General features: G+C 38.6%; 2 protein-coding genes and 1 long non-coding RNA gene across 5 annotated transcripts in view; 1 reads left to right on the forward strand and 2 right to left on the reverse strand.

Annotated features, from left to right (window-relative positions):
- LOC130914970 (apoptosis-associated speck-like protein containing a CARD) overlaps positions 1-26,322 on the reverse strand; it is a 71,220-nt gene that overhangs the window by 19,848 nt on the left and 25,050 nt on the right. The window lies entirely within an intron of this gene.
- Positions 305-25,972, reverse strand: LOC130914969 (uncharacterized). Of its 3 annotated transcripts, XM_057834584.1 has the most exons (7): positions 25,851-25,972; positions 18,908-19,059; positions 2,100-2,380; positions 1,688-1,987; positions 1,429-1,584; positions 1,095-1,187; positions 305-933 (listed from the first exon to the last, which is right to left on the reverse strand). In XM_057834584.1, the coding sequence occupies exons 3-7, from the start codon at positions 2,355-2,357 to the stop codon at positions 640-642; spliced, it is 1,101 nt and encodes a 366-aa protein (XP_057690567.1). In that variant the 5' UTR covers positions 2,358-2,380; positions 18,908-19,059; positions 25,851-25,972; the 3' UTR covers positions 305-639. The 3 variants fall into 3 exon arrangements, with proteins under 3 accessions (XP_057690567.1, XP_057690566.1, XP_057690565.1); XM_057834583.1 differs by lacking the exons at positions 18,908-19,059; positions 25,851-25,972 and adding an exon at positions 2,745-5,844 and having other exon boundaries at positions 2,142-2,380; XM_057834582.1 differs by lacking the exons at positions 18,908-19,059; positions 25,851-25,972 and adding an exon at positions 2,745-5,844.
- Positions 12,387-14,988, forward strand: LOC130914971 (uncharacterized). Its single transcript, XR_009063032.1, has 5 exons — positions 12,387-12,535; positions 13,362-13,453; positions 13,828-13,967; positions 14,053-14,234; positions 14,343-14,988. It is a non-coding gene; the product is annotated as an uncharacterized LOC130914971 (long non-coding RNA).

The following is a 26,322-nucleotide window of genomic DNA, read 5'->3' on the forward strand; positions in this document are numbered from 1 at the left end:
ATATATATATATATATATATATATATATATATATATATATATATATATAACCACCTTGTTAACATGCAGCAGTAATCAACCAACCGATCAAAAACATTACAGAATAACGCAACATTTCAAAGAAATAAACCTGTTTCATAACGCAATAAGCTTACTGCTTAAAATACAGTTTCTCAATAATTGACAAATAGATAGATGCACTATGAACTATGCTTGAAATAGATAGATGAACACCAATACTGTTTAGTGTCTGTGCTTGCACTCACTGTCCGATATAGGATGAGATAAAAAAAAAAAAAAAAACTTTCCCCTCCTTAGGGGACAATAAACTTGAACTAGACCTTGGACTTGAAGAAGGTCATCCTCTTGGAACTGGAAATGTATGTCTGTCTATTGCACGGGTGGGCATTACGTCGATCGCGATCGACCACTCGATCGCAACGCTAGTGTAGGTAGCTCGCAGCATAAAAAAAAAAAAATTACATAACCTCATATGTTGCTCACAAAGCATAAGTACTGTAACTGTACATTTAAATTTTTTTCTTTTTTTTAGTTCACCCTCCTCTCTTAAGGTAGATCGCGGGAGGTTGTCTCATTTAAAAGTAGATCTTGGAGCAAAAAACATTGAGCACCCCTGGTCTATTGCATTAGCTTTTTTTTCAGACTGTCTACCTTCTTAGGTAGGTTATCTCTATCTAGTTCCAAAAAAATCTTTTGAAAAGTTTCAAATGTGTTCTTCAGCCTTTTTGGATATTCCAGGTTGAGGGCATATATCAGCCCCATCAGCAGTACACATGCCTTTGTTCTGCTTCCACATCCTTCCATCACTTGGTTCCCCTCAATCACAATCGACACATCTGATGGATCCTCCACAGCCATGTTACTGTGCATCACGATCACCTGAATGGTTTTATCTGTGAAGTCCTCACATTCCTAGATGTCACAGGAAGAAACAAAAAGCGTACACATTTATTTCAGTATATTATTAAATAACTGTTCAAGTTGTGGTGAAAATTTAAAGGTGTCCTATTTTGAGGAGACGAGAGGAGATGGTCCCTTGAGTTAGTCAATCATGTCTTATCAATATGACATACCTTGCAGTCATAGAAAAGATCCTCTCGTTTTTCACCGAAGTAATCAATTAGGCAGCAGACAACTGCATCCCGTTTCTTCTCGATGATCTGTGTCTGTAGGGAGATACAATTTAGTGAAAAGACAGTTAGTGTAACTCAGAGATTTACATAAGATCGAATTCCTTCAAATCTAAAACATTTTTTTTAACATTTCAGATGTTAAATTGTAGTTTGTTAAGCTAGTAAGGAGCTCAACTTTGTGCACAGCAAAGCAACTGTTAACAAATTATATTATCACTTGTAATTCACTCAAATCAATTATTACATATTTGGGGAAAAAAGTAAGATAACTTACGTCATTTACAGTGTCTAGCAGAGGGCGCATTTTGGAACCAGCAGCTCCTCCCTTAGCACGCATAACCCTCAAAAGACCTGGTGTGTACTGGTCAAGATTCTTCATGAACTTGTCCTCCAAGGAGACTGTAGTGATACGTCTGAACTCTTTCTTGATCTAGCAAGTAAGTAAAAGGACAAAAAAAGCAAATTTTAAATGACAGACCAGATCTCAAAGTCATCACATGAATGTTTCTTGGTGAATGATCAGACATTCTCACCTGAGCCTCACTGAATAATGCTGGCCACCTTTCTTTAATCACATTCACAGAGGGGCGGAGGGTCACCACTTCAAGTCTTCGGCTCGAGAAGGTTTTCCTCATTTTATACGTGATTATCTTTGCATTGTTTTTCTTTTTTACTTCGTTGAGTAATTCAAGCCGCTCTTTATCGAGTGTGTCTTGGCTTTCACCAATAGGGTGAGGAGGGAGGGAATTTACCTCAGCTTTTTTCTGCTTTTTCACATTTTTTGATGGGACTGCGTCAACTGGATGCTTCCTCTTTAATGTGTTGACTTCGATCTGTGGGTAAGCATATTTTCGAGATTTTAGCTTGGCACGGTAATTGTGCATCTTGTTTTTCGTACGCTGATACTTTAGAACTCAAAGAGCTCAATGTTGAGTATTCACATACTGGCTGTAGGTCAGGGGTGATGATCGGCTCTTTTAGGATCACCTTAACAGTGGCCTTGTCGTACAAATCAGCAGTTGAGGTGACACTAAAAAACTGATTGTTAAACTCTTTATCTTCGTAATGCAGTCTAAATTCCCCAGGCAATTGGAAAGTTTCCCTCACTATGGAAATAAGATCTTCCACTCTATTAGGAATGCCTGTTGGCAGTGTCAACTTCCGAATGTCGTCTTCCATTATGACTCTTAATTGGACTGCCATCTTTGTTTGGGATGTTTTCGCTGCTGTAGAGACAGAAAGAAAAGAATTTGATAGTTGATGAGCTTACTTGCATAGGTTTGCTTCAATGTTTTTCTGCAATAAATGGAGATTTAGTTCAATGGAAATTTGAATAAAAAATCATTATTATTTTGAGAGGGAGATGAGGAAGGAAAGAGGCGAGCGTAAGTATGCATCACATTTTCAGTGGCAATGTTGTATGCATCATCACAAAAATTACAATAAATAAATTAATGATGCCTGGCCATACAGTAGTTGAGAGTTGGTATGGACAGCACTTAACTCTGAATAGTTTTTTTTCCCAGTAACTGTACTTGAAAAGAGCACATACATTTGATATAACAGAAATAATCAACCGATTACACTTACTCTGATGAGCAAATGAAGTGTTTAAGGCACACCATACGGCCATCTGCTGCATTGTACGCAGCCAAGGGGAGCAATGTTTAACGATTTCTGTCTCTCCTGTCGGCTCTACTTTGAAGCTTCTCAGGTGTTCACAGTACCAGCCACTAAGCAACTTCAGAACAAAGACAGGCGTGTCCCGCACAATGATTATTTGCTGTATTTCTCCAAAGTTGGCCTCCTGTTGAGCCAAATGGCAACATCATTCCTCTGTGCCTAAAATGGTTGCTTCATTTGGCATGTTCACAAACTCTTCCCCAGGGAACTTCTTTCCAAAGGACTTCTTAATGCTGTATTTTAGAACATCGACTGCCACTTGAGTCTTCTGGGACACTGACAGTACTGGGCTTTGGTTGTTGCAATTGTTGGTATGATACGCAATCATCAATTGGTGGTTTCTTGCCATTGTCATGAGAATGTTTCTGAAACATCCAGTCTGTCTCACAATTCTTTTTAAAAAATCAATGTTTGGCTTCAAATCTCATGGTCCAGAAAAGTACAAGTGGTCCGTAAACAGTTGTGAGCAAAGGATAATGTTCAAGAAAGTGATGTTTTGGTTTCACTCTCTCCTCTGGGAACACTTTCAAATATCTGTAACGGTGTTCTGAGATCTTACTTTGCATGTATCCTATTGTCTCATCTGTGTGGAGAGGAGCCATGACAAGCTCAACAACATCTCTCAGGGTCATCAAAACCTCCCACGCGGGCTCATCTTCTGGGACTTTGTCACCAATCATGAGTGGTATGATTCTCAACAAGCACCAGTTTTCATGTGCGTTACCTCCTACAGTTTTTCGTGACGTGAAATTTGAGGCAATGGGTTGGGGACAGTTTGTTTTGTCACTCCATTTGTAAGGAAAGCTACGGATGGAATGGTTGAGCTCCTCAAGAAAGATGTATTTCTTCCTGATTAACACATCAAGACAGAGTGATATTTCCACAGGTACGATCCCTTCAAGCAAATCATGCAAAGCATCTGGGGGATAACCTGATGTAGCATGAAAGTGACTGAATCTGTCTGAGATGGGACACTGTCTTTTAACTCCACATTGATGAGCTTCTGCAAGATCAGACAGTGCTGCTTTGACATGCATGGCATAGTTGGACTTAGTCCGTAGAGGAAATAGTCCTTCTCCTACTTCATGCTCCTGGATCTGTGACCGTTCTCCAATGCAAAAGAGACAGAAATGTGAAGCTGAAAAGCTTTCAACAAACCCACCTATTGAGTTAGCACCAAGATTGTCAGCGACTACGGCAAGTACAGTGCCCTTGACCACTTTACCCAGACTTGGGACAAAAATACCATTATCTTCAAAGGACTTCAAATCTTTGAGCAGTGGGTCCAAAACCTTTGCGTAGCCATACTGGTTGACATCATTTGCCTTGCACAAAATGGTTAGTAAATGGAAGTCAGTGTAGATCTAAATGTGGCAGGTATGTCTCTAAACACCCAGTACACTGCTGTGACTTTGTTTCTTTCGGGATGTTCCCAGAGGGTTGCACACCTCAAAGTCATCTATGTAAAGGATGAGTGGGAGTTTAAGTTCATCTTCATATAAAAAGGCGTTCTCTCTTAGTAAAGATCCATCATTAAATGACCTGTATACTGAAGAGACTTCAGACGGCCTTTTGTGTTGTAATAAGAACATGGTCATATATACAATCAGTTCATCTGACAAGATGCATTAAAGGGACACTCCGAATAAGCTATTTAAAGCTTTTAGTAGGGGCCCAGTCAAACAACACACACATACACACATCCATACACATACATACAATTAACTATGAGAAATTTCAAAATTCTGATTACATCGGATTTGACATGTGATACCTTAGGAATGTTATTCAAAGACAGCATATTAAGCATACAAGGCAAGGAGATGAGTTTTCAGTTTTTTCTTAAAAATAGAGATGGAGTGTGACATTTTAAGTGTTTCGTCCAGTTCATTCCAGATCTGTGGTCCTCTGCACACAATGCCAAAGCTTGTAGACTTTAGCCTTGTGTTTTTTCCTGTGATGTGATTTTTTCTTCTGGTTGTATATGTGTGCTGAGGAGTATAGATTGGGATGAGATCACTTAATTTATGGTTTAGTTTATGGATGACCTCATACATTATGTAAGCATTTTGAAAGTAATTGTGTTCTTTCAGCTTCAGAAGGTGATGATGGTGAAATATTAATTTAGTTGGAGCATTGAACCCGGACCATATTATGGCACGTATGACTTTTTTCTGCAGTGTTTCAAGCTTTTTTAGATAGGTTGGAAATGTGTTGCACCATATGATATTACAATATTGTAGATGTGGTTCAAATAAAGATTTATACAGGGTGAGAAGTGCAGATAGTGGGATATAATGTCGCAGTTTAAAAAACAGAGCGGCATATTTCGACAGTTTATTTGTGAGCTCATCGATATGTTTTTTAAAATTAAGGTACTCATCAATATGGATCCCCAGGAATTTTGTAGAGCACTCTTTCAATGGTTTCTCCATTTATGTTTAAACAAATTTGTTTGATGGGCTGTTTTTTATAGGAGCGAAACACAATGTAATTTGTTTTATTGATATTTAGAGAGAGCTTATTACATTTGAACCATGTTTCTATTTTCTTTAGTTCACTATTTATGATTTGCTCAAGTGTAGAGGGATGTTTATGGGAAAAGAATAAATTTGTATCATCAGCAAATAGTTCTTTATGAAAAACAGATGAGGAATTAACAAAGTCATTAATGTACAGGATGAAAAGGAGCGGCCCTAAAATGGAGCCCTGGGGGACTCCATGATTGATGAGTTTGAATGATGATTCTGAATTATTAATGTTGACATACTGATGTCATCCAGATAGATAGCTATGGAACCATTCTAGCGCTAGGCCTCTAATCCCATAATGTTGTAGTTTTTTAATTAGTATATCGGTCTTAATGGTGTCAAATGCTTTGGATAGGTCCAAAAAAATGCCGACTCAGTAGTCCCCTTTGTCAATTGTATTGTGGATTTTTTCCGTTAGATCAAGTACTGCCATATACTGGACTGTCTCAGGAAATTAGAATATTGTGTATTCTAATTTTATGAGACAGTCCTGTATACTGCACTCATTGAAAGGATATAAAGTCTTTTTTTTTTTGTTTTTTTTTTTTGTTTTCCGGGGACTATTTGATATACTGTATATACTGTACATCCAGTTGACGATAGCACCAACATACAGGACTGTCTCATAAAATTAGAATACACAATATTCTAATTTCCTGAGACAGTCCAGTATGTACCATTTTTCTTTCTACATCCATACTGCAATGGTACAATGATGTCTAGCTTGTCTAGGTAATTATTTAGTTTGTTGTAAACTACTCTTTCCAATACCTTAGAAAGGGTAGGCAGAATAGATATTGGTCGGTAATTGCTCAGATAATTTTTATCTCCAGATTTAAAAATTGGTGTGATTCGTGCAATTTTTGCTGTCTGAGGCACCACTCCAGAGAGTAGAGACAGATTGATACAGTGGGTAAGAGGTCCAGTGATAATGTTGGAAATACTTTTCAGAATTTTATTGGAAATCCCATCTGCTGCAGCTGAATTTGAATTCTTTATATTCCTGATTATTTTATAAACTTCATCATTGGTAGCTGGATTCAGGAAGAAGGAGCCCAGGTAGTTACCTGATAAATAATCTCTAAAGGAGGCATCTTGAGGCTGACTGATTTTACTAGATACAGTATATTACTACCAATAGAGACAAAGTAATTATTGAATTTGTCAGCAAGACTGTTATTTGTGGTGGCTGCAGTTGTACTATTATCATGGTCAGGGAACAGAGGAGGTTTTTGTTTTTTGCCTTGTGCAGTACTCTCCAGCATGTCTTACAGTCACCCTGTGATGCGTTTATCAATTCTGCATAATGGTCACTCTTCCTTTTCCTGATAATGTATGTAAGTTTATTTCTATAATTGATATATTTATTTTTATTATCATAATTAGGTTTATTTATATATTTTTTGTATAATTTATTTTTGTGCTTGATAGATTTTAGTATACCCTTGGTGATCCCTGGATTTTGATTAAATGTGCTACATTTGATGTTTTTTTTCAGGAATTGTCCTTTGAATCGCGTCAGTTATTTCTTTAGTGAGCGTCTCAAATGCAGCATTAGCATCTTTACAACTGTATATTTATTCTATTCCATCCCTTGGCCTTCAAATCCTCACTGAAATTATGCATGGTTTATTCATTTAATATTTTTATTTTTATTTCATGGTGTATGGTGACGATTTAACATGAAGGTCAGCAAACAATACAATGGGGAAGTGATCCGAAATGTCAGAGAGTACGGCTCCAGACGTAAGTGTAGAGTTTTGAATATTTGTGATGTTATCAATAATCGACTTTGTGGATTGAGTGACTCTGGTATAAGTATTAATTGTAGGGAAGAAGGATGAAGAATATAATACATTTATAAAGTCATTCTGAGCAGCATCATCCCTTGAGAGGTCAATGTTGAAGTTGCCAAGGATGACACAGCTCTTGCTTTTGCTGTTTATATAGAATAATGCTTCCTCCATTCGGTTCCTAAAGATTTCTAGGTCCGCGTCTGGGGGACGATAGATTACGCCGATAATAAGGTTCTTCCGGTTTTTACTACTTATCTCAACAAAAAGGGAGTCATTGTGATTGTCTGCTATGTCAATATCATCACAGACATTCACATTGTATGCAGAGGAGATATATAGGCACACACCACCACCAGATCTGCCACATCTGTTCTTGGTAAACAACTTATGACCATTAAGACTTAAGATGTCAACGTATGATTTATCATTCAACCAAGTTTCGCTACAACCTATTGCATCAAAGTTGCAGCCTGTACTTGTAAGAAGAGTAACTAGATCATCATAGTGCTTGTTCAGGCTTCTGATATTTAAATGTAGGAATGAGCAATTATTCATATTCGTCAACGCTTTGAGTTGCTCAGGTTTATACTGTTTGCAACTTATGTTTCTATTACAGTCAATACACTGTGTCACCTCCTCTCCTTCGCTGTCTAATTCATTAAATACCATTAATAAAGTAGGTAGTGCAGTTAGTGTTTTGTTCTCTCTACTGTCAAGTACGTATTCAACTGGTTCAGTTGATGAAAGATGATCCTTCCTAAATTGCTCTCTTCTGAACAGACTGCTGAAGTCCAGGGCTTATTTTGCAAAGGTCTTTGACGAGTTCTGATATTACTGAGTCTTCAAACGTACAGCCATGTTTTCTCAAAGTCCTCAGAATTATCTCTTTAATGACTGGGCCAGATACAAACGCTGTAAGAAAATGAAGTTCCTGTACGAGCTCATCAATTCATGAATTGGATACATTGAAAATGCTCTCCATTTTCAGGAGGAGCAACCCCACTCTCTTGGTAATAATTTTGTTCAAGTCCTCATCTGTCTCAAGGACAGAGCCACAGTCGTTTTCAACATCCTCAACGAAAACACTTTCTACATCCTGATTGTTTGGGTGTTGATGAAGAACAGTGGTCTTGAAATCTTCCAACAAATGTAGGTTGTGTTTTCTACTTTTGTGGCTGTGGAATGTTGTATATATGTTGGTCTTGTAATCACAACCCTCAAAAACACAAGGTACAGTTTCAAACTTTTTTAGATGGCCACCAAGATGTTCAAAAAAGATTCTCTCGTTGTCAAAAGAGCATGAATTACAGACAATGCATGTGAATGAAATGATGTTGCCTGGCTGGGTTGAGTGAGAATGACGCCTTGACAAATGTGTCCTTAATGCACCCCATGACTTGAAGGTGCAATGACAATCTGGATAGAGGCAGGGTATGGAGTGGACTCGACCAAAATGCCCATGTATTAGCCTGCTGTGTTTCATCAGGTCTAATCTTCTTGATGTTGTGAAGTTGCACAACTTGCATTTTCAGTTTATTTTCCCGTAACTGGGTACTTTGGGTAAGGTAACTGCAAGGTCAACATGATTTATTTTATTTAGAAAATGTATATATATCATATATACAGTGCCTTGCAAAAGTATTCGGCCCCCTTGAACCTTGCAACCTTTCGCCACATTTCAGGCTTCAAACATGAAGATATAAAATTTTAATTTTTTGTCAAGAATCAACAACAAGTGGGACACAATCGTGAAGTGGAACAAAATTTATTGGATAATTTAAACTTTTTTAACACATAAAAAACTGAAAAGTGGGGCGTGCAATATTATTCGGCCCCCTTGCGTTAATACTTTGTAGCGCCACCTTTTGCTCCAATTACAGCTGCAAGTCGCTTGGGGTATGTTTCTATCAGTTTTGCACATCGAGAGACTGACATTCTTGCCCATTCTTCCTTGCAAAACAGCTCGAGCTCAGTGAGGTTGGATGGAGAGTGTTTGTGAACAGCAGTCTTCAGCTCTTTCCACAGATTCTCCATTGGATTCAGGTCTGGACTTCGACTTGGCCATTCTAACACCTGGATACGTTTATTTTTGAACCATTCCATTGTAGATTTGGCTTTATGTTTTGGATCATTGTCCTGTTGGAAGATAAATCTCCGTCCCAGTCTCAGGTCTTGTGCAGATACCAACAGGTTTTCTTCCAGAATGTTCCTGTATTTGGCTGCATCCATCTTCCCGTCAATTTTAACCAACTTCCCTGTCCCTGCTGAAGAAAAGCAGGCCCAAACCATGATGCTGCCACCACCATGTTTGACAGTGGGGATGGTGTGTTCAGGGTGATGAGCTGTGTTGCTTTTACGCCAAACATATCGTTTTGCATTGTGGCCAAAAGTTCAATTTTGGTTTCATCTGACCAGAGCACCTTCTTCCACATGTTTGGTGTGTCTCCCAGGTGGCTTGTAGCAAACTTTAAACGAGACTTTTTATGGATACCTTTGAGAAATGGCTTTCTTCTTGCCACTCTTCCATAAAGGCCAGATTTGTGCAGTGTACGACTGATTGTTGTCCTATGGACAGACTCCCCCACCTCAGCTGTAGATCTCTGCAGTTCATCCAGAGTGATCATGGGCCTCTTGGCTGCATCTCTGATCAGTTTTCTCCCTGTTTGAGAAGAAAGTTTGGAAGGACGGCCGGGTCTTGGTAGATTTGAAGTGGTCTGATGCTCCTTCCATTTCAATATGATGGCTTGCACAGTGTTCTTTGAGATGTTTAAAGCTTGGGAAATCTTTTTGTATCTCGGACCTGCCTGGTGTGTTCCTTGGTTTTCATAATGCTCTCTGCACTTTAAACAGAACCCTGAGACTATCACAGAGCAGGTGCATTTATACGGAGACTTGATTACACACAGGTGGATTCTATTTATCATCATCGGTCATTTAGGACAACATTGGATCATTCAGAGATCCTCACTGAACTTCTGGAGTGAGTTTGCTGCACTGAAAGTAACCCATAGCAAAGCAAAATTTACGATGAGATCTCGTTCATGTCTCATTTACATCTCTGAGAAGTGAATCAGTATCAATCGAGCAACGATTGAGACCAGAGTGGTTTTCTCGCTTTTCTCAAATTTGTCTCGTGAGAAATAAGTCTCACAGTGAGCATTGCTGTCAGTCTCCTTTCAAGATCTCACCAATAGACAACTATGAGATCTTGTGTTGATCTCAAAAGCGTCTCAATTTGAGCTCCCTTACTTGTACTCAGTATCTCAGTAATGTCTCAGGGAAAGATATGGATGAGCAAAGTCTTTTACTTCTTAAACTTGTCTCAAAGCTGCCTCATTTCCTGATCATGCCAAGCAGCCCTTAATAGACATATGCCAGTTACAAATAGTGCTCAATTTGAACTCCTTCCAGTTAGTAATAGCTCATTTCGAGATGATTTCATTGTAAAAGCAATCACATCTTAATCTCGTGCAAAATTCCGAGAAAATAATATAATCGAGCAAATATTTTAATAACATATCTGGTTCATTTACACAAAGTAGAATGAACGACTCGATAGTCGTACTTTCTAATGGAAAACTGAGAATATATTATGATACCCGAGTTTCCGGGATGAGACAACCTTCAAACTTTAAAAATGGCGGAAAAACGAGAAAGACTGTTATTTATTTTTTTCAACAGTCAATTTGCCCGTATTTATGACGCCTGCCTGATAACGCAGTGACAGTTATAAAATTCTACATTCTCTAGTTTATTGATAATAACAAAAAAAAAACTTGCATTGAGACTCTTCTTGTTGTAGTAATTTAATCAATAGGTAACACAGTTTTGCCCACGCAACAAACCAAAGTCTGCCGTTTTTTCCCCTTCGTTTTTCCTTTTTCCTACGACTACAAAAGCACACGAACAGGACGCGATCGTACCAATGGCGTATCGCACGCAGGCTATTTTTAGACCGTGACGTCGCATCGTAAAGCGGAAGTAAAGCCGAAGTGGGACATTATAGACCCGCCCTCGCATAGACCCAACGTAAAAAGTGCTACTTTTCGCCGGTAATCTTTCAAAAACTAACATGCCGATCACGCATTGCTTTTTTGGAACTTGTAGAAACGACTCTAGACATTACGACCATGAAGGATGTTTTCTTCATACGTTCCGGGAAACCAAAAACTCGGGAGGAAAAAATGTAAAGACCGAATCAACTTGCGCGGACTTTAACACCAGCTCGGCGAATCCATTCACGTTTCATATGCAGTAAACATTATGTTGGGTTGGCATGGTCTTTCAGAGGACAATGAGGTAAGCCATTTTTATATTTTTAACTTATTTTTTTTAGCGTAACGTTGTGCCGTACTGCCTTTGTCTGACAATGAATGACCTGAAAAGAATTACAATGGTATCTGACTGCCACTGTTACCGTTTCTGTTATATATATATATATAAAAAAACAACTTTAGTAAGGGGGGAGTGTAAATAAATTATAGGATTAAGATGTGTTATCAATGAAAAAATAAAAGTGTTCGTTGGCTGTCACTGAGTAGCATTTGCGATCGCTACACAAAGCTAACTAAATTACCCCCAAGAACGGTAAGAGACGTAGGACAACCAGAGGATATGTAAGAAAGACAGGGCTGATGGTAAAGGATAGCTTGTTGAAACGGGAGAATGTCATTGTCAGTCGCATCGATAAAAAAGCTAAAGCTATGCTTAGGTCGGCTCGTTTTTTTCGTCTTTTTCAGCCTTCGACACTAAAGCCATCTCTTTAACTGAATATTTTTATGTTCTTCCACATCTATGCCAGTCAATTTGGCACCAGGCACATCATTTTCGGAGAGAATTGGTAGGTTTAGCGCTGTAAACGTCTCCTTCGTACACGAGTTCCATTCATTTCCTATTAGGGACAAACGATGGCTTGTCCTCGGTTAGCAACGGTAGCTAATGTCATGAATTATAATGAGCGGAAGTGACGTATTGCTTGCGGTACGCCATTAGCAAGTGGCAACGTTCATCTTTCCCAGATCACTTGAAAGCAACATTATACCGGCACCAAGTGAATTACATTTTAAAACAAGATATTAGGCAGTTAAAGTCTAAAATCAATCAAACAACAAACACGGAAATAGTAAAAAATAATTCAATACTAAGAATATTTTATTTAAAAACAAAATAACACGTGTTAAATGGAATGATTTCCAAGATAGTATGGCAGCAGGTGGCAGTAATTGCAAGATGCCACGAAGAAGAATGTGACCATCACAGCTGCACTGTGACGAGCGGAAAGTTACGGTCACGGGAAAATACAACAAAAGTGTCCTTCTGGCCACCACTGAAGCAGTTTTCGACATCACCACGCTGAGGGAGACTTGGATACGTGAGCGCCTTATCGATTATTTTGTGAATAAGAGTTAACTAACGAAATTCTGTGGGCCTAGGACGAACTATTTTACCATATACTGTATCTATCATTGGCTAACGGCTAACGCCAAACTCCTAGCTAATCACGGGACTAAGTTTTCTTTTCCTCGCCAGAAAAATGCTAACAAAACCTATGAAATAATAGTATTGAACACACGTTTGCATGACTTTCCATTTCGAGGTAATGCTAAGAAATTGCTAATGTCGGTGTTAATGGTGCATAATTAAACACGGCTAATGACTTGATATTTGGTTGGTTATGCATGAAAAGATAAAATAAAAAAATGATTTAGTTGAGAGCCCTTCAAGGACTCTACAGATAAGACTACCCCTCCTATTAATGCTCTAGACTAGACCACAGGTGTCAAACTGATTCCAGAAAGGGCCAAGTGGGTGCAGGTTTGCTTTCCAACCAATGAAGAGGATACTTTTGTACCAATCAGATCTTTTACATGTGTAATCAGTTAATCATTGTCAGGTGCTGCTTGTTTCAGCAGAAAGTTCATTGGTTAAACTCTCTGCGTGGTATCGGTTGGAACAAAATCCAGCACCCACTTTGCCCTTTCTGGAATCGGTTTGACAGCTGTTTAGACTAACTATTTCAACATTTATTTCATATTTTCCTCTCGGTCCTGAAACAGAATGTCTCAATTCCTTTTTTTTTTTTTTTTACTCATTCATGCCCCCCACCCCCCACCCCCACCCACCAATGCATGAGGGAATGAGGTTGAATACTGTTTACATTAGACTTATTGATTCAATATTTATTTGATCATTTACAGGATGGAGAATAAAAATCCATCAAGAAAGACAACGGACACACAGAAAATTAAGGACATGCAGTGCTACACAAATCCCTCAAAAGAGGAATCCGGTAAGTATATAGTATCCATTGTGCACAGTTGGATCATTTCAGGCTGAAAGGCCTGTAAAGCAGCCACTCAAATAGTTATTGTTAAATACTCGTCTGTTGTACATGAATCAATCGTCTTGAAACGTGGTTGCTCGTTTTTTTTTTGTGTGTTTTTTTTTTAATTTACTTGTAATCGTCTTTTGTTTTTTGTATCTATGCTGATTTAATTATTGTGGGTTTATTTTTGCCTCTAAGTAGGTTTACGATTTACCCATGCACGCACTTTGAGTTGCAGCCTTCAGCCTGTGGTCCAAATTACCTCTAAAAACACCAGGGTAAATTGTTTTGCCCAAATATAAAAAGTTCAACATCTTTTTTTCCTCATTCTCTCTTAGGGTGTTTTGCATTTGTAGGATGGGAGGATGGTTATACCGGCAAAATCTTTACAGAGCTGCCATTTTGAAAAGGGATGAGGCTCCAGTACAGCTGCAAGATCTTCGATCAGGAGATCCCGTTTTAGCAAAATGGTCAGATGGTAAGCTCTACAAGACCACTATTGAATATATTTCGTGAGAAGAGGGGCCCAACTTGACATGAGTCTGTTTTAAATGCCTCAACAGGTGCTGAACCATCATTTGCCCTCGCATGTTCCTATTTGATGCACTTTTTGATCACTTTTTCCTTATTGAAGAGTGTCAACGTGCAATCCCTTTCGGTCGTCGTGCAATCCCTTTCGGTCGTCCTGGCATCAACGCCTCAGAAAAGGGGGTCCTTGACCAGAAAAAAGTCACAGGAATCATGAGTAAGTTTTCTCAAAATTATTTTGACCTTTTAAACTCATGTGTAGTTGTTGTTATGGTTGGCTACATCAGTCAAATTACTCATGCAAGATATTATTTTTGTTTTACAGCCTATGTCGTGAGGTTTTCGAATTTGCCTGGGAATTTGCCTGACTGGGATCATATGGAGGAGGCAAACTAAAAAAAAGCCTTTGCATATAAATGTAGAGCAAGAGCCATTTCGTAGGAGTGCTGTATCTCCAAATTCTCTCCAGTTGAGGTTTACCTACAGGTAGTCCCCGATTTACGAACAAGTTCCGTTGCTGTGTTGGCGCCGTAGCTCCGGTGTTCTGCCAAAATCTGCATCGGTGAAACGTCTACTTGAGTCGAATTTGACACCCAAAGTAGTACTGTGCGCGCTCAACTTTTTTGTTTAGATGCATACAGGGAGAACGTACTAAAAAAATGCCTTGAGAAAATACTTAAATGTAGTTGTATTAAATACAGTTTAAATGCGCTACGTGACCAATGTGGTCAACTGCTTTAAAGCTAGAACAAAAAAATGGTTAAAAGTATGAGAGGGTAATAACATGCAAAAAGTACTTTTGAGGCCATGAAAAGGTACTAACTAAACTCAATAAAAACAAAAATAGTGAGTACTAGCCGATTTGCGAATGCTTGCGCAAGCGCGCTGAGGACACAGGATTTCCACATAAGTCGGCATGAACCCTTTAAGTACCTCAAAACACCTTCTAAAAAACATCCCAAAACACAGATTACTGGACTGTCTCAGGAAATTAGAATATTGTGTATTCTAATTTTATGAGACAGTCCTGTATACTGCACTCATTGAAAGGATATAAAGTCTTTTTTTTTTTGTTTTTTTTTTTTGTTTTCCGGGGACTATTTGATATACTGTATATACTGTACATCCAGTTGACGATAGCACCAACATACAGGACTGTCTCATAAAATTAGAATACACAATATTCTAATTTCCTGAGACAGTCCAGTATACGTCCCTGTACTTTCCTCGCCAAGATGTTGGAGCCAAGTTCTAGCTAGACAGTGAGTTCGATGAGACGTCCGTGTGGTTTTCTGACTTTATTCACACTTTTCAGAATGAAATTAAAAGAAGATTAAATTAAATCAGTCTCACCTTTATAACAGCAATTCAAATTTGCGTTTACAAGTAGCTGCTGATACAGCAATAACAAATGATTAGAATGTATCAGTTAGCATCCGCACATCATCAAAAACGACATAACAATTGGACCCCAAGTATTCAACCGCAATTGAAAGCTCATAATAGGCAGTACAAAAGGGGTTAAATACATCCGTTGCCTGCGGATGCTTCACAAGCAACAAATGTGCGCGCAGGTTGTCACTTTTGTCACTCGGCAGCTGCGTGTGCGGGGTGAGCTGGCACATCTGTACATACGCTCGCTTCTTGTTCTATGCTTCCTGCGTCAAAATGTAAGCATGCCATGCATCACAAAAAAGTCAACATTGAAAAACAAAAAACAAGACGCAGACGTTGTAAAGTCGAAAACGGTAAATCATGTCCGTTGTAACCTGGGGACTACCTGCATTTCATTCCAAACACATTTTAACCCTTTCAGTGCCATTTAAGTGTCCAATCTTTTAGCTGTTTTTATTTTTCGTCTGTGAATTTCAATCAGTCACTAGTAAACATCCACTCCATTTTAACGAGAAGGGTGTCAGTGAATTCGTTCATTAGCTGCCAGCGCTCCCAGTTCAGATGGAGTGAAGGTTTAAGCGCTGTCAATGTCAGCCGACAGATTTAAAGCAACACTTGGTAACTTTTCAGTTTTAGTAGATTTTAGCGACGCGGTTGGACAAAAGCTGTAGTGCTTTGCCTTAAGGAATACCGCGTTTCCCATGAGGACCGGCGCACACCCGAATAGTGTTGTAAAATCACAATGGTCACCTGCAGCTGGATAAAACATGTTTCCAGCGGCTGTGTGAAGGATGAAAAGTAATAAGGTAATGAATCAGTGTGGCCCCCCCACCCGAACTCATCGTTCTGTAATTCCTGGTAGCAGCCCTTTCTTTTCAGACAATATTTTTATTTCGCTGCTCCGCCATCTTTGCAGAATGCGTGCAGAGCGTTAGCATTGACTTACACATTTATAATGAATGGGGAAAGTCAATTAGTGACGGTGAAAGAGATACAGACCCCTTCAAGATCTAAGAGGTGGCATTCTACTAGTCCGTTGACATATGATCAAAAATGTTATGAAAATATTTTATAAAGTTTGAAAACGTACCTAGTGTTGCTTTAATGAATTTATGAAGTAATTGTGAGCTGTTCTAAATATTTTAAATAAAGCTTTCACACAGTTGAAATGGCTTTTTTCAAGTATTTTTGTTCTTACACATTATGTTGTATTTTGTTGTGATTTTTAAAAATGCAAAAACTTTGTAATACTAAACATTACTTTTCGTTGAGTTATTCTTAATTTATCATTCATATTAAATTACATTCTCAATGTTCTCTCACATGCCTCAAATATGGCTCTGATAACCCATATTCTAAGACCTTTAAAGGGGATGTAGCGGCAAAGGGGGTGTGAGACATCAATAGAACCGTTATGTGCCAAGATAACAAATATTGATAAAGTTAACAAAAAAATCAATCACATTAATGAGCAATTATCGAAAATAGATCGAAAATGACGAACATTACCGAAAGTGTTCCGGAAACAGCCGAATGGGGCGGAGACGTCACGACAAGTGATTGACAGTCGAGGCGGAGCTAGGTGCCATTGTTTTTTAACGACGAGAGAGTAGCGTTGAGGTTTGTTTGACCAAAACATCACAACAATGGTTCAAAACTGCTGTGCTATGTGGTGTACAAATAGTTATTTATCGGAATATAGTATCCCTGAGTTCCTGAACGCGAGAAAAAAAAAGCTGGACTACACAAAAAATGGGTAAAGTTCGTCCGTGCAAAGAGGGCTAATTTTCTAGACACAGCCTCTGGTACGCTTTTCTGTGGTGCGCATTTTCCAACTGAAAGCTTCTCGAACTATGGACAAGAGAAATCGGGTTTTGCTAAAAGATTGCTGCTCAAAGGAGATGCGGTGCCGACCATACAGGCACAGCTACCTAAATGTCCCGAGATATCAAGAGAGAGGACGATGACTGGTAAAGGAGGCTAAAGCCAAGCAAAGGAGGGGAGCAGCCAAGCTCGAAATGGCCAGAGTGAGTACTTTTATAATTTAAAAAAAATGTCACGCATTGGATACAGGACTGGACACATGTATAAATTATCGTTCGTAAAATATATAGAACAAATCCTCTGATCCCATTCATATTTGTGTCTGTTAGCAGAGCGAAAAGCTATGATAGCGCAATAAATGATAATTATTCTATGCATTGCTTTATTTTGCAGTCACTGTGTATCAGCTTCACAAAAAGAAATGCAAAACAAATCATTGGTGTTTCCCACATGATCTGCTGCCGATGTTTCATCAGTGTCATTGCTCCCCTCAATGACCGTTTAATTACGCTGCATTGGCGTTCGTTTGGGCTCAAATTGGTAACCTAAAACACCGATTAAAGCTTTGTAACTCTCCTCGTCACCATTAGGTGAACATTTGTAACGTCCTTCTACGTCGGATTCGTCGCTGAAACAAGAAACGAAATTGTCTGCCATCATCGCCGCCATTCAGTATTAAAGCACTGAGCCTTTTTCTTGTTGAAGAAACAATTCTGAATTCTCTTTTATTGACAACGAGGGGTGTTTCTTCATGAGGGAACCTGGAATATATGCAGGACGAACACAATGCATCAGCACAAACAGCTCAAAACACCCCTAATTCTCCCTTCACTAGAAAGAATTATATTGATGCAGACAGGCGCTGCCCCCCTAGTGGCCGGTGGCACTCTCTTCACTTGTCACGCACACAATCTGCCAGATCTCGGGCGCCGGTCGTTTTAGCTTGACAATCGAGCCAAATTTCTCTCATTTTCTTGTGTGTAATTACACGAAGTGGCATGATATGAATACAAAAGGCATGCGTTTATGGATAAATGATGGAATATTAAAATTTTCCCAGGGCACTACATCCCCTTTAAGAGAATCAAGTGAGACATAGATGAGATCTTTTTTAAGGTTCATATGTCTCGGATATACCTCATATAAGTCTTAGGTTTCTCATTCCATTCTCTTAAATTCCACTGCAAAGAAACCAAGACATGATTAAGACAATTTTGAGAACTCGTATATTTCTTTTATTTCTCAAATATTGCTCATCTGGTTTGCTTGAATCGATCTCCTTTGTCTCAATGACGTCTTCGCTCATTTAGACTCATTCCTTGCTCCTAAGGGTACCCTTAGGAGCACAAATTCAGAAACAAATAAGCAGAGAATGAGATAAATTTGAGACGCTCAAATTCGTCTCACAAGACGAGATTAAGCAACAGATGAGCAACAAATTTTTGCTATGGGAAAGGGGCCGAATAATATTGCACGCCCCACTTTTCAGTTTTTTATTTGTTAAAAAAGTTTAAATTATCCAATAAATGTTGTTCCACTTCACGATTGTGTCCCACTTGCTGTTGATTCTTGACAAAAAAATTAAATTTCATATCTTTATGTTTGAAGCCTGAAATGTGGCGAAAGGTTGCAAGATTCAAGGGGGCCGAATACTTTTGCAAGGCACTGTACCTGCTGTCAATTAATAGGATACTCAGGGGGAAAGTGGGGCAGTTGGTTGGGTGGGTGGGTCTGCCCCAGAACTGGTAAGAGAGTGGTCGCGCAGTACAGACAAGGAAACCTGAAGAGAGGGCAAATAGTGATGGTCCACATACAGACTCTGCCTGCAAAAGAAATAAGACAACTGTTATACAAGAGAAATGATCAGACATGAACGTGGGAAGTATATAAGGGATCATGTATTATTCAGTTAACAACCTAATAAAACAGGAAAAAAAGACATGAATAACGGTACTTTGTAAAACTCTTAAAGTACTATCTGACCCAGGTTTGCTGCCTTTTTTAAAGGACTCCACGAATAGAAAGACATGTAGTTCTTTAAAGTGCTTGTGACACGAAAAAGCATGTTTATTTCATAATACACGCGGTATTTTATGCTCCTGAATGATATGGACCGCTTGGATGTGTGTGGAAGCGATCGCTATATTTATTTAGTTTTTTGAATCCCGCGCCAGGAAAATGAGTGACTTCCGGCTTCGGTCTCGCATTGAGGAGGAGGGCGCTGTGACGTGTACGGTAGAAGACGTCCTCTTCACGCTACAGTGTACTGTTGTGTATGAGGACGAAGGATTCAGCTGATTTTGCAGATTAATACTTTTATTTTTCGCATCACGCCAGCCAAACGGCTGCAGAAAAATCATTCTGTATGCGGGAGAGGCGTATGCGCCTTTTTGGAGTTTCAAAAGGTTCCCATTCACCGTGGATATTTACTGTGGGACCATTGGACTTACAAGGAAGTGAGTAAACATCTTGTTTTGTATTATGTCAAATACGAATACAGTGATTACAAAGTAAACACTATAAAATTCCTTTAAATAAAGGACTACTTACGTTTGATCATTGATAGGCATGTAAAAAGCTATCCTCACGCTCATTAGCAGTTAGCTGTTAGCACGTTAGCTACACAACAATTCCAGCCACCCTCCTCCAGGGAACGAACTGTAAATTGCTCTCCGCCGGGCGGTTTGCCGATCCGCAAAGAAACTCGACAACCGGGTCGTCATGTCAAATAATCCAGGCTAGTTATGTGTGATTTTCCACTTCGAAGACTTTGAAACATCCCTCGGTTCGGGTTAGCATGTCGGCTAGCTGTCACTCCTTCTGGTCTGTTTACATTCTCCGAAGCCGGGGAAGGGAAATGACATATGTCCGATTTAGGTGTCATAAAATATCGTTCGGCAGGTGTGACAGTAAAGGTAAAGTCGACTGTTTTGACCATTATGGAGTAATTTTGCCATATCGTCTTGAATAAATGGATTTTTATTATTTTATATTCCATTTAGCACAAGTTATTTGTCATGACCATGCCATTTATTTAGCAATTGGGGAAAGTACTTGGGTAAAAAGAATATCCTGTAAAAATATTGAAGTAAAGAGACAGAAACAATGACATTTTGCCGCTCTCTTCGTCGCGTTTTCCTCATTGTGAATAGTTCCCCCTCGACGGGCTGACTGGTCCTTCTCAAGCCATTTATATAGCTATTGGGGAAAATACTTGGATAAAAAGAATATCCTGTAAAAATATTGGGAGTAGAGAGACTGAAACAATGACATTTTGCAGCTCTCTTCGTCTCGTTTTCCTCGTTCTGAACAATTCCCCCTCAATGGGCTGAATAGTAAAACCGATGAGCCTAGTCTACCGCTGACGTCATCCACCTGTTGGGGACGCTAAAGCCCTATAATTGTAGGCGTGGCTAACCGGCAGATTAAAAGACTAATTTCTCGTCATCTGCGCTTTGCTAAATTGTTGTATATGGTCGAATCGTCTCAAAATATGATTCTAATTCACATAATAATGCCATTTAAGACTTTTTTTCTGGTGTCGTATGCTCTTTAAAGATAAATGTTAATACAACTTATAATAATTTGATATTAAAAGCCCTCTTAATATTTTGTTTCAATGATATTTGTAAAATTTTAACAAGTAGGTTGCCATTGTTGTTGACGTCGCTAGGCGGTGACGTCATATGGACACATTGCTAAGTCAAAGAATCTGAAAGCGGAAAGAATAATTCATGTTTGTGGAAAAAAAACAAAAACTTTTTGTGAATACTTGCTTACTGTATTATTGTTTTCTTTTTTTCCCTGATGTGAAATATTTGGAACCCCCCCTTTAGCATATGTGTTTATTTTCTTTAATTTTTTGGTTTGTGTTGTGGCTTCTTGTTGTCAAAATTTTTTTTTTTTTTTAAAGTAGACAGGTATTCAGATTCGAAGTGCGGACCACGCCGTTTATTGTCAAACCTTCGACAACTCTTTCACAACAAACATAAGTATCATATCGTGAAAATACTATAAAACTAATACCCATACCTCTCAAAAAATGTCACCAAGAAGAAAGGTGCTTCATTCTGTATTACTGAAGGCCCTATTCTTACAGTTAACACAACAATGCAAAGAGAACCTGCATTCCCAATCAAAATAGGTGCGCGAAATAAACATAAAACTTACTCAGACTTTGGTCAAACTACATTTAAACATTTCAACAACTCGTTCAGCGCAATATTTAGTCACAATATACAAACTATGATGCTGGAAGCCATTATCAGGAGTCTTGTGAATACAACTCAAATGAACGTATACCATAATAGACCCAGTCTACCCTTGTTATGGAAAAGCGACATGGAAAATGAATGAATGAATTTTTAAAAAAGTGAAAAATTAAAAAAAAAAAAGACATTGAGAGTCCAACTGAATGTAAAGGAGCGCGTTTTAACTTGCCTGGTACACCAGACTCACCGCTGTTCCAGCTATTGAGTCTGGCCACCATTCACGCGGATACTATTTCCAGGGCGGAGCAAGTCACAGCAAACACAGCGGAGTGGACCAATCAGCGACGGGCAGGCGTGACGTTATTAAATTGACGAGGGAAGGACGAGGGACTTGCGCGCGGAAGTAAACATACGAAGAGAGCGGAGTTTATTCAACATGGCTAGCGCGAGACAGACTGTTGTCAATGACTCGTGTCGATGTGTTTTTGGTCATTTAAAACTGATTTTACCGTGGATATGAACATATTCTCGGATCTCCCGTTCACCATCTCTGTTGTTGTGGAGACGACTTTCGACGCGCAAGAGTGACATTGCTCGTTAAGAACACGTCACGCAAATAAACGAATCTGATTTGTCGATTTATTTTGTACCTGCTCGAGAGGCCGTTAATGGTCTGGTTCCCAGACTATACTCTCAGTCAGGGGTGCTCAATGTTTTTTGCTCCAAGATCTACTTTTAAATGAGACAACCTCCCGCGATCTACCTTAAGAGAGGAGGGTGAACTAAAAAAAAGAAAAAAATTTAAATGTACAGTTACAGTAATTATGCTTTGTGAGCAACATATGAGGTTATGTTGCTCACAAAACACAAATAACTGTACATTTAAAAAAATATAAAAAAATGGATGGTAAATTATGTTTGCTCACATAACATAATTAACTATGTACATTTAAAAAAAAAAAAAAAAATTATATATATATATATTTTTTTGATGCTGCGAGCTACCCACACTAGCGATCGACGTAATCCCCACCTCTGCCCTAACCTAATAAAATTCCACGAATTAACATCTTGCATTTCACTGGCAGGAGGCCTACTAGCACAAATGTCAACTGGGGCAGAGGCTCACAGTTACTCTAAACTAGAGAGGGAAAAAGTTATAAATGAGTCAACAATTGTATTAGTGTACGGTCAAACCGGTCCGGGGGGGGGGCTGGTTGGTTTGCATGAATGCAGCGACAGCCAAGGTTTGTTTTCTCGTTCCAAGTGACACGAGGCGTCGTGCTGTGTCGCGTGGACTCTGTAAACAGGCTCCACCGCAAAGAACACGTAATGTGCCAGAAACACTTTAAGCACAGCTGGACGCACGATCAGTGAACTAAGATAGTGATTGAAGCGATGAGGAAATGAGTAAAGGAATTCAGAAAAAAAATAGAAGAAATTAAAATGCATTATTTAAGTGAAAATGAATCCATCATTGAATTGAACTTACGTATTTTTCATGAATTTATATGGGAAGTGAAACATTTTTATTTTCTTTATATTGTTTACTCTTTTTTTGTTGTTGTTGCAAATTTAGGGAAAAAAGGCTAAGTCAATGTAAAATAAAACCGCTTGTTTAAAAAAAAAAAAAAAAAGCAGGAGTGTGCAAAAGCACTCTAACGGCCTGAAAGCATTGTGGGCATGCCCACAACCGGCGAAATCGGAATCTGCAGTGAAAATAAGTCCACAATAAAAAAATCAGTCCTAATGCAAAGAATCAAAACTCGGGCTCAGAGGATGTAAACCACGCAGGAAGAGATTTGAAGCCACAACTTTAAAACTATAAGAAAGACAGGTGAGGCATTTCTTTCTATGGTGATGAGTTTTTACCCTTTTCACACAGAAAAAAAAGCTGAATAAATCTTTAAAACTACAGGTAGTCCCTGGGAACGAGTTCTGTTCCTACGCTAGCAACGTAACCCAAGTTCCCTCGAGAACCGGAATTAAACCTTTAAGTACCCCTACAAAATAAATATCCAAAAAATCCAAAAGTATTTACTGTATTTTGTTTAATGATGGAGGATACACTGGCCTCTGGTGGCCTCGTCGGGTCTGGCTTGACTGTTGCCTTGTATGACTGAGAAGCAGACTCAGATGTTTGACATGGATAAACGATAGCTGCGCTCTGGTTTGGCCCACACAAGGCTATTAGTTGTTTCAGCTAATATGTTTGTGTATGCATTTGTAATTATGTTCACAGCTACAGTTTGTTGAGTTACGTGTGAGCGATTTGCTATGACAATTGCAAATATGTTAGCATTCGTAGCATTTAAACTAGCGGACTTTTGTTAGCCAAATTACGCTAATTTGATCTACTAAATTTACATATTGAGCAGACTAGATGGATATTTGAGCACCAATTGTTCTGTGTTAACTGCTTTATTGTTAAAATTTGTGTTATTTTGAACATAAGTTCAAAATAGAAGACTCCGGCATCATAAAGTCGATATGGCGTGAGTCAAGTACGTCGTAACCCAGGGACTACCTGCTTATTGAATTAGTTGGAGCATGAGTCCCAAACAATAGGTCCGCACTGCCCTCTACTGGCAAATTTCTAACCGACAGCAGGATGCCCTTTCCTGACTGATAATTTCACAATTAATTAATCAATCCTTGATACGATGCTCGAGGATCGATAGATACTAGTGCATGCTACATTGCTACCAAGTTTTAAGATGACGGGTTCACAAATGACAGAGGATTGGGACTTCAAAGTTCGTGTCCACAAGAACAATAAAACCCTAGTGTTGACTTGAAAGGCCTGCAAAAACATACACATTCAATAATGTAATTCAAACTGCAATATTTGAATTCACTAATTATTTACACTGAAACACAAATGGTTTTATAAACCTGTATGTTAATTATGTGTACAATGTTGTTTTTTTGTTGTTGTTTTTCTGGGGTTTGGGATGATTTAAAATAAATGAACCAATTATCAAACTTGATAATTTGGAAGGAAAACATTTAAGGAATTTAAGGCGAAATTATTACAACAAGTAAAAAAAAAAAAAAAAAGAATGTTAAAAAAATATATTGATTTCTCGTTTTATTTCACACATAATCAATACTTCATTAAGATAAGATTAATTTATCTGATGAAGTACATTAACATTTATTTAAAATACTTTTAAAAAATAAAAGAAAATGCAACATTTTATTTAAAGAAGTACCATTTTTAATATATCTTGTTAAACGGCCAATCTAGTAGGACAGTGTTAATTAAGGCTGATCATTTATACATTTGCTATGAGGTCACAATGACAATTGCATATTTACGAATAACATAGTTGCAAATTTCAACACTGGATTGTAAACGCAAGTGCTAATTGCGTTTCTTTCATCATCCCACACACTGAAGCTAATCTTAATGTGTTAACTCCCCCCTTTTTTTTAACCCTCAACTGTCACTCATCTCCTGCAATTAAGATCTTTTATGAAACACCACTCCGCAAAACCTGTTTTAATGTCATCACTTTTCTCCCAAATGCAAATTTCCTGCAGAAAACACTTTAAATCAACTTTTTGACATTATTTTTCATTGAGAGGATGCCCATAGAAAAATGCTGTCATAATGAACGGTTGTAAAAACAAAACAAACCCCCTCCTCCCAAAAAACAATACCAGGCTTTTTGTGAGAGAGAAAAAAGGAAAACCGGCACTTCCTGTCAGTCATCTTGACGAGGAGTTGCCTCATTTTATGTTACGGTGGCATCGACGGCAACAGAAGTCCAAACCATTTGAACTGAGAGTATCTGGCAGGGATCATTTGCCCTTCTATGAGTCCAAATGGGTTGAACGTCTATTGCTGTCGATGGCAGTCAGTCTTGCGGCACCTTGAGTTGAATTTGTCCTATTACCTAACTCAACTTTCAAGTTTTTCCAGATACACCTTTAAAACAAACAAAAAAATGTTTTGCTTTAAAAATGTTGAAAAATACAAAACAGAGGTCACAAAATGTTATGTATTTCACTAGAGGTGTGCATCGGCACTGCCCTCACGATTCGATTCGATTACGATTCGGAGGGCCACGATTCGATTCGGTTCGATTCGGCAATGCATCATGATGCATTAAAGCCTGGGATGCATTAAAATGCCAAAGCAAAGCATATTTTTCGTGAATCATGAGGCAACACAAGCGGTCAGACATTAAACACCTTTTTATAGGCTCTTGTGTCATTCCTGGTTGTAGTCAAATGAAAATAGTAATATATATAAAAATAATAAAAAAAACATCACAGCATTTAATTAGTGCTTTGAATGAGACCAGGGCTTTCTTTTTTTTTTTTTTTTTTTTACACACACTAGCAGCCTTTCATTTTTTACACACCGCATAAGTTTGGTCAAGTTTCCCACCAACCTCATAGAAGCCAAAATGTCTCCATATGCCTGCTTTCAATGTCTTTGGTGCGTCAATAATCTTTCGCGCTTCCTCTTTCTCCGCTTGAGCCATTGTTATGATGTCTTATCTCTGCTTTCTTGAGCGCCACTGCGCAATTGCGCATGTCTGTGACGTTACTCCCATGAGGAAGCAGATTTGAGGTCCTCGTCCCCCCTGCATTGCTTGTACAATAGCTCCCTCTATGGGGAAACCAAATCCATTACATCACTGGAAGATTTTTGAACGGACTTATATATTTTAATATGTGCTGAATCGATTCGGTTTGTTGCCCGCATCGAATCGCATCGTCCATGGCCCGCATCGGGATGCATCGCCGCATCGATTATTGTTGACACCAGTATATTTCACTAAACCACTCAACTGTGTAACATAAAAACTAATAAAGTATAGACAGTGATCCCTTGTTTTTCGCAGTTAATGGGGACCAGAA

Source organism: Corythoichthys intestinalis, chromosome 4 (genome assembly GCF_030265065.1).
Source record: "Corythoichthys intestinalis isolate RoL2023-P3 chromosome 4, ASM3026506v1, whole genome shotgun sequence".
Classification (NCBI taxonomy): Eukaryota; Metazoa; Chordata; class Actinopteri; order Syngnathiformes; family Syngnathidae; genus Corythoichthys; species Corythoichthys intestinalis.

What these genes read in the sequence shown, in the direction of transcription:
- LOC130914969 (XM_057834582.1), bottom strand. Translation starts at nt 2,796, where the DNA reads ATGCAGCAGATGGCCGTATGGTGTGCCTTAAACACTTCATTTGCTCAT. An exon ending in CATTATTCAGTGAGGCTCAG is followed by an intron (nt 1,585 to 1,687) that starts GTGAGAATGTCT and finishes CTTACTTGCTAG; the next exon opens with ATCAAGAAAGAGTTCAGACG. An exon ending in TGCTAGACACTGTAAATGAC is followed by an intron (nt 1,188 to 1,428) that starts GTAAGTTATCTT and finishes ATCTCCCTACAG; the next exon opens with ACACAGATCATCGAGAAGAA.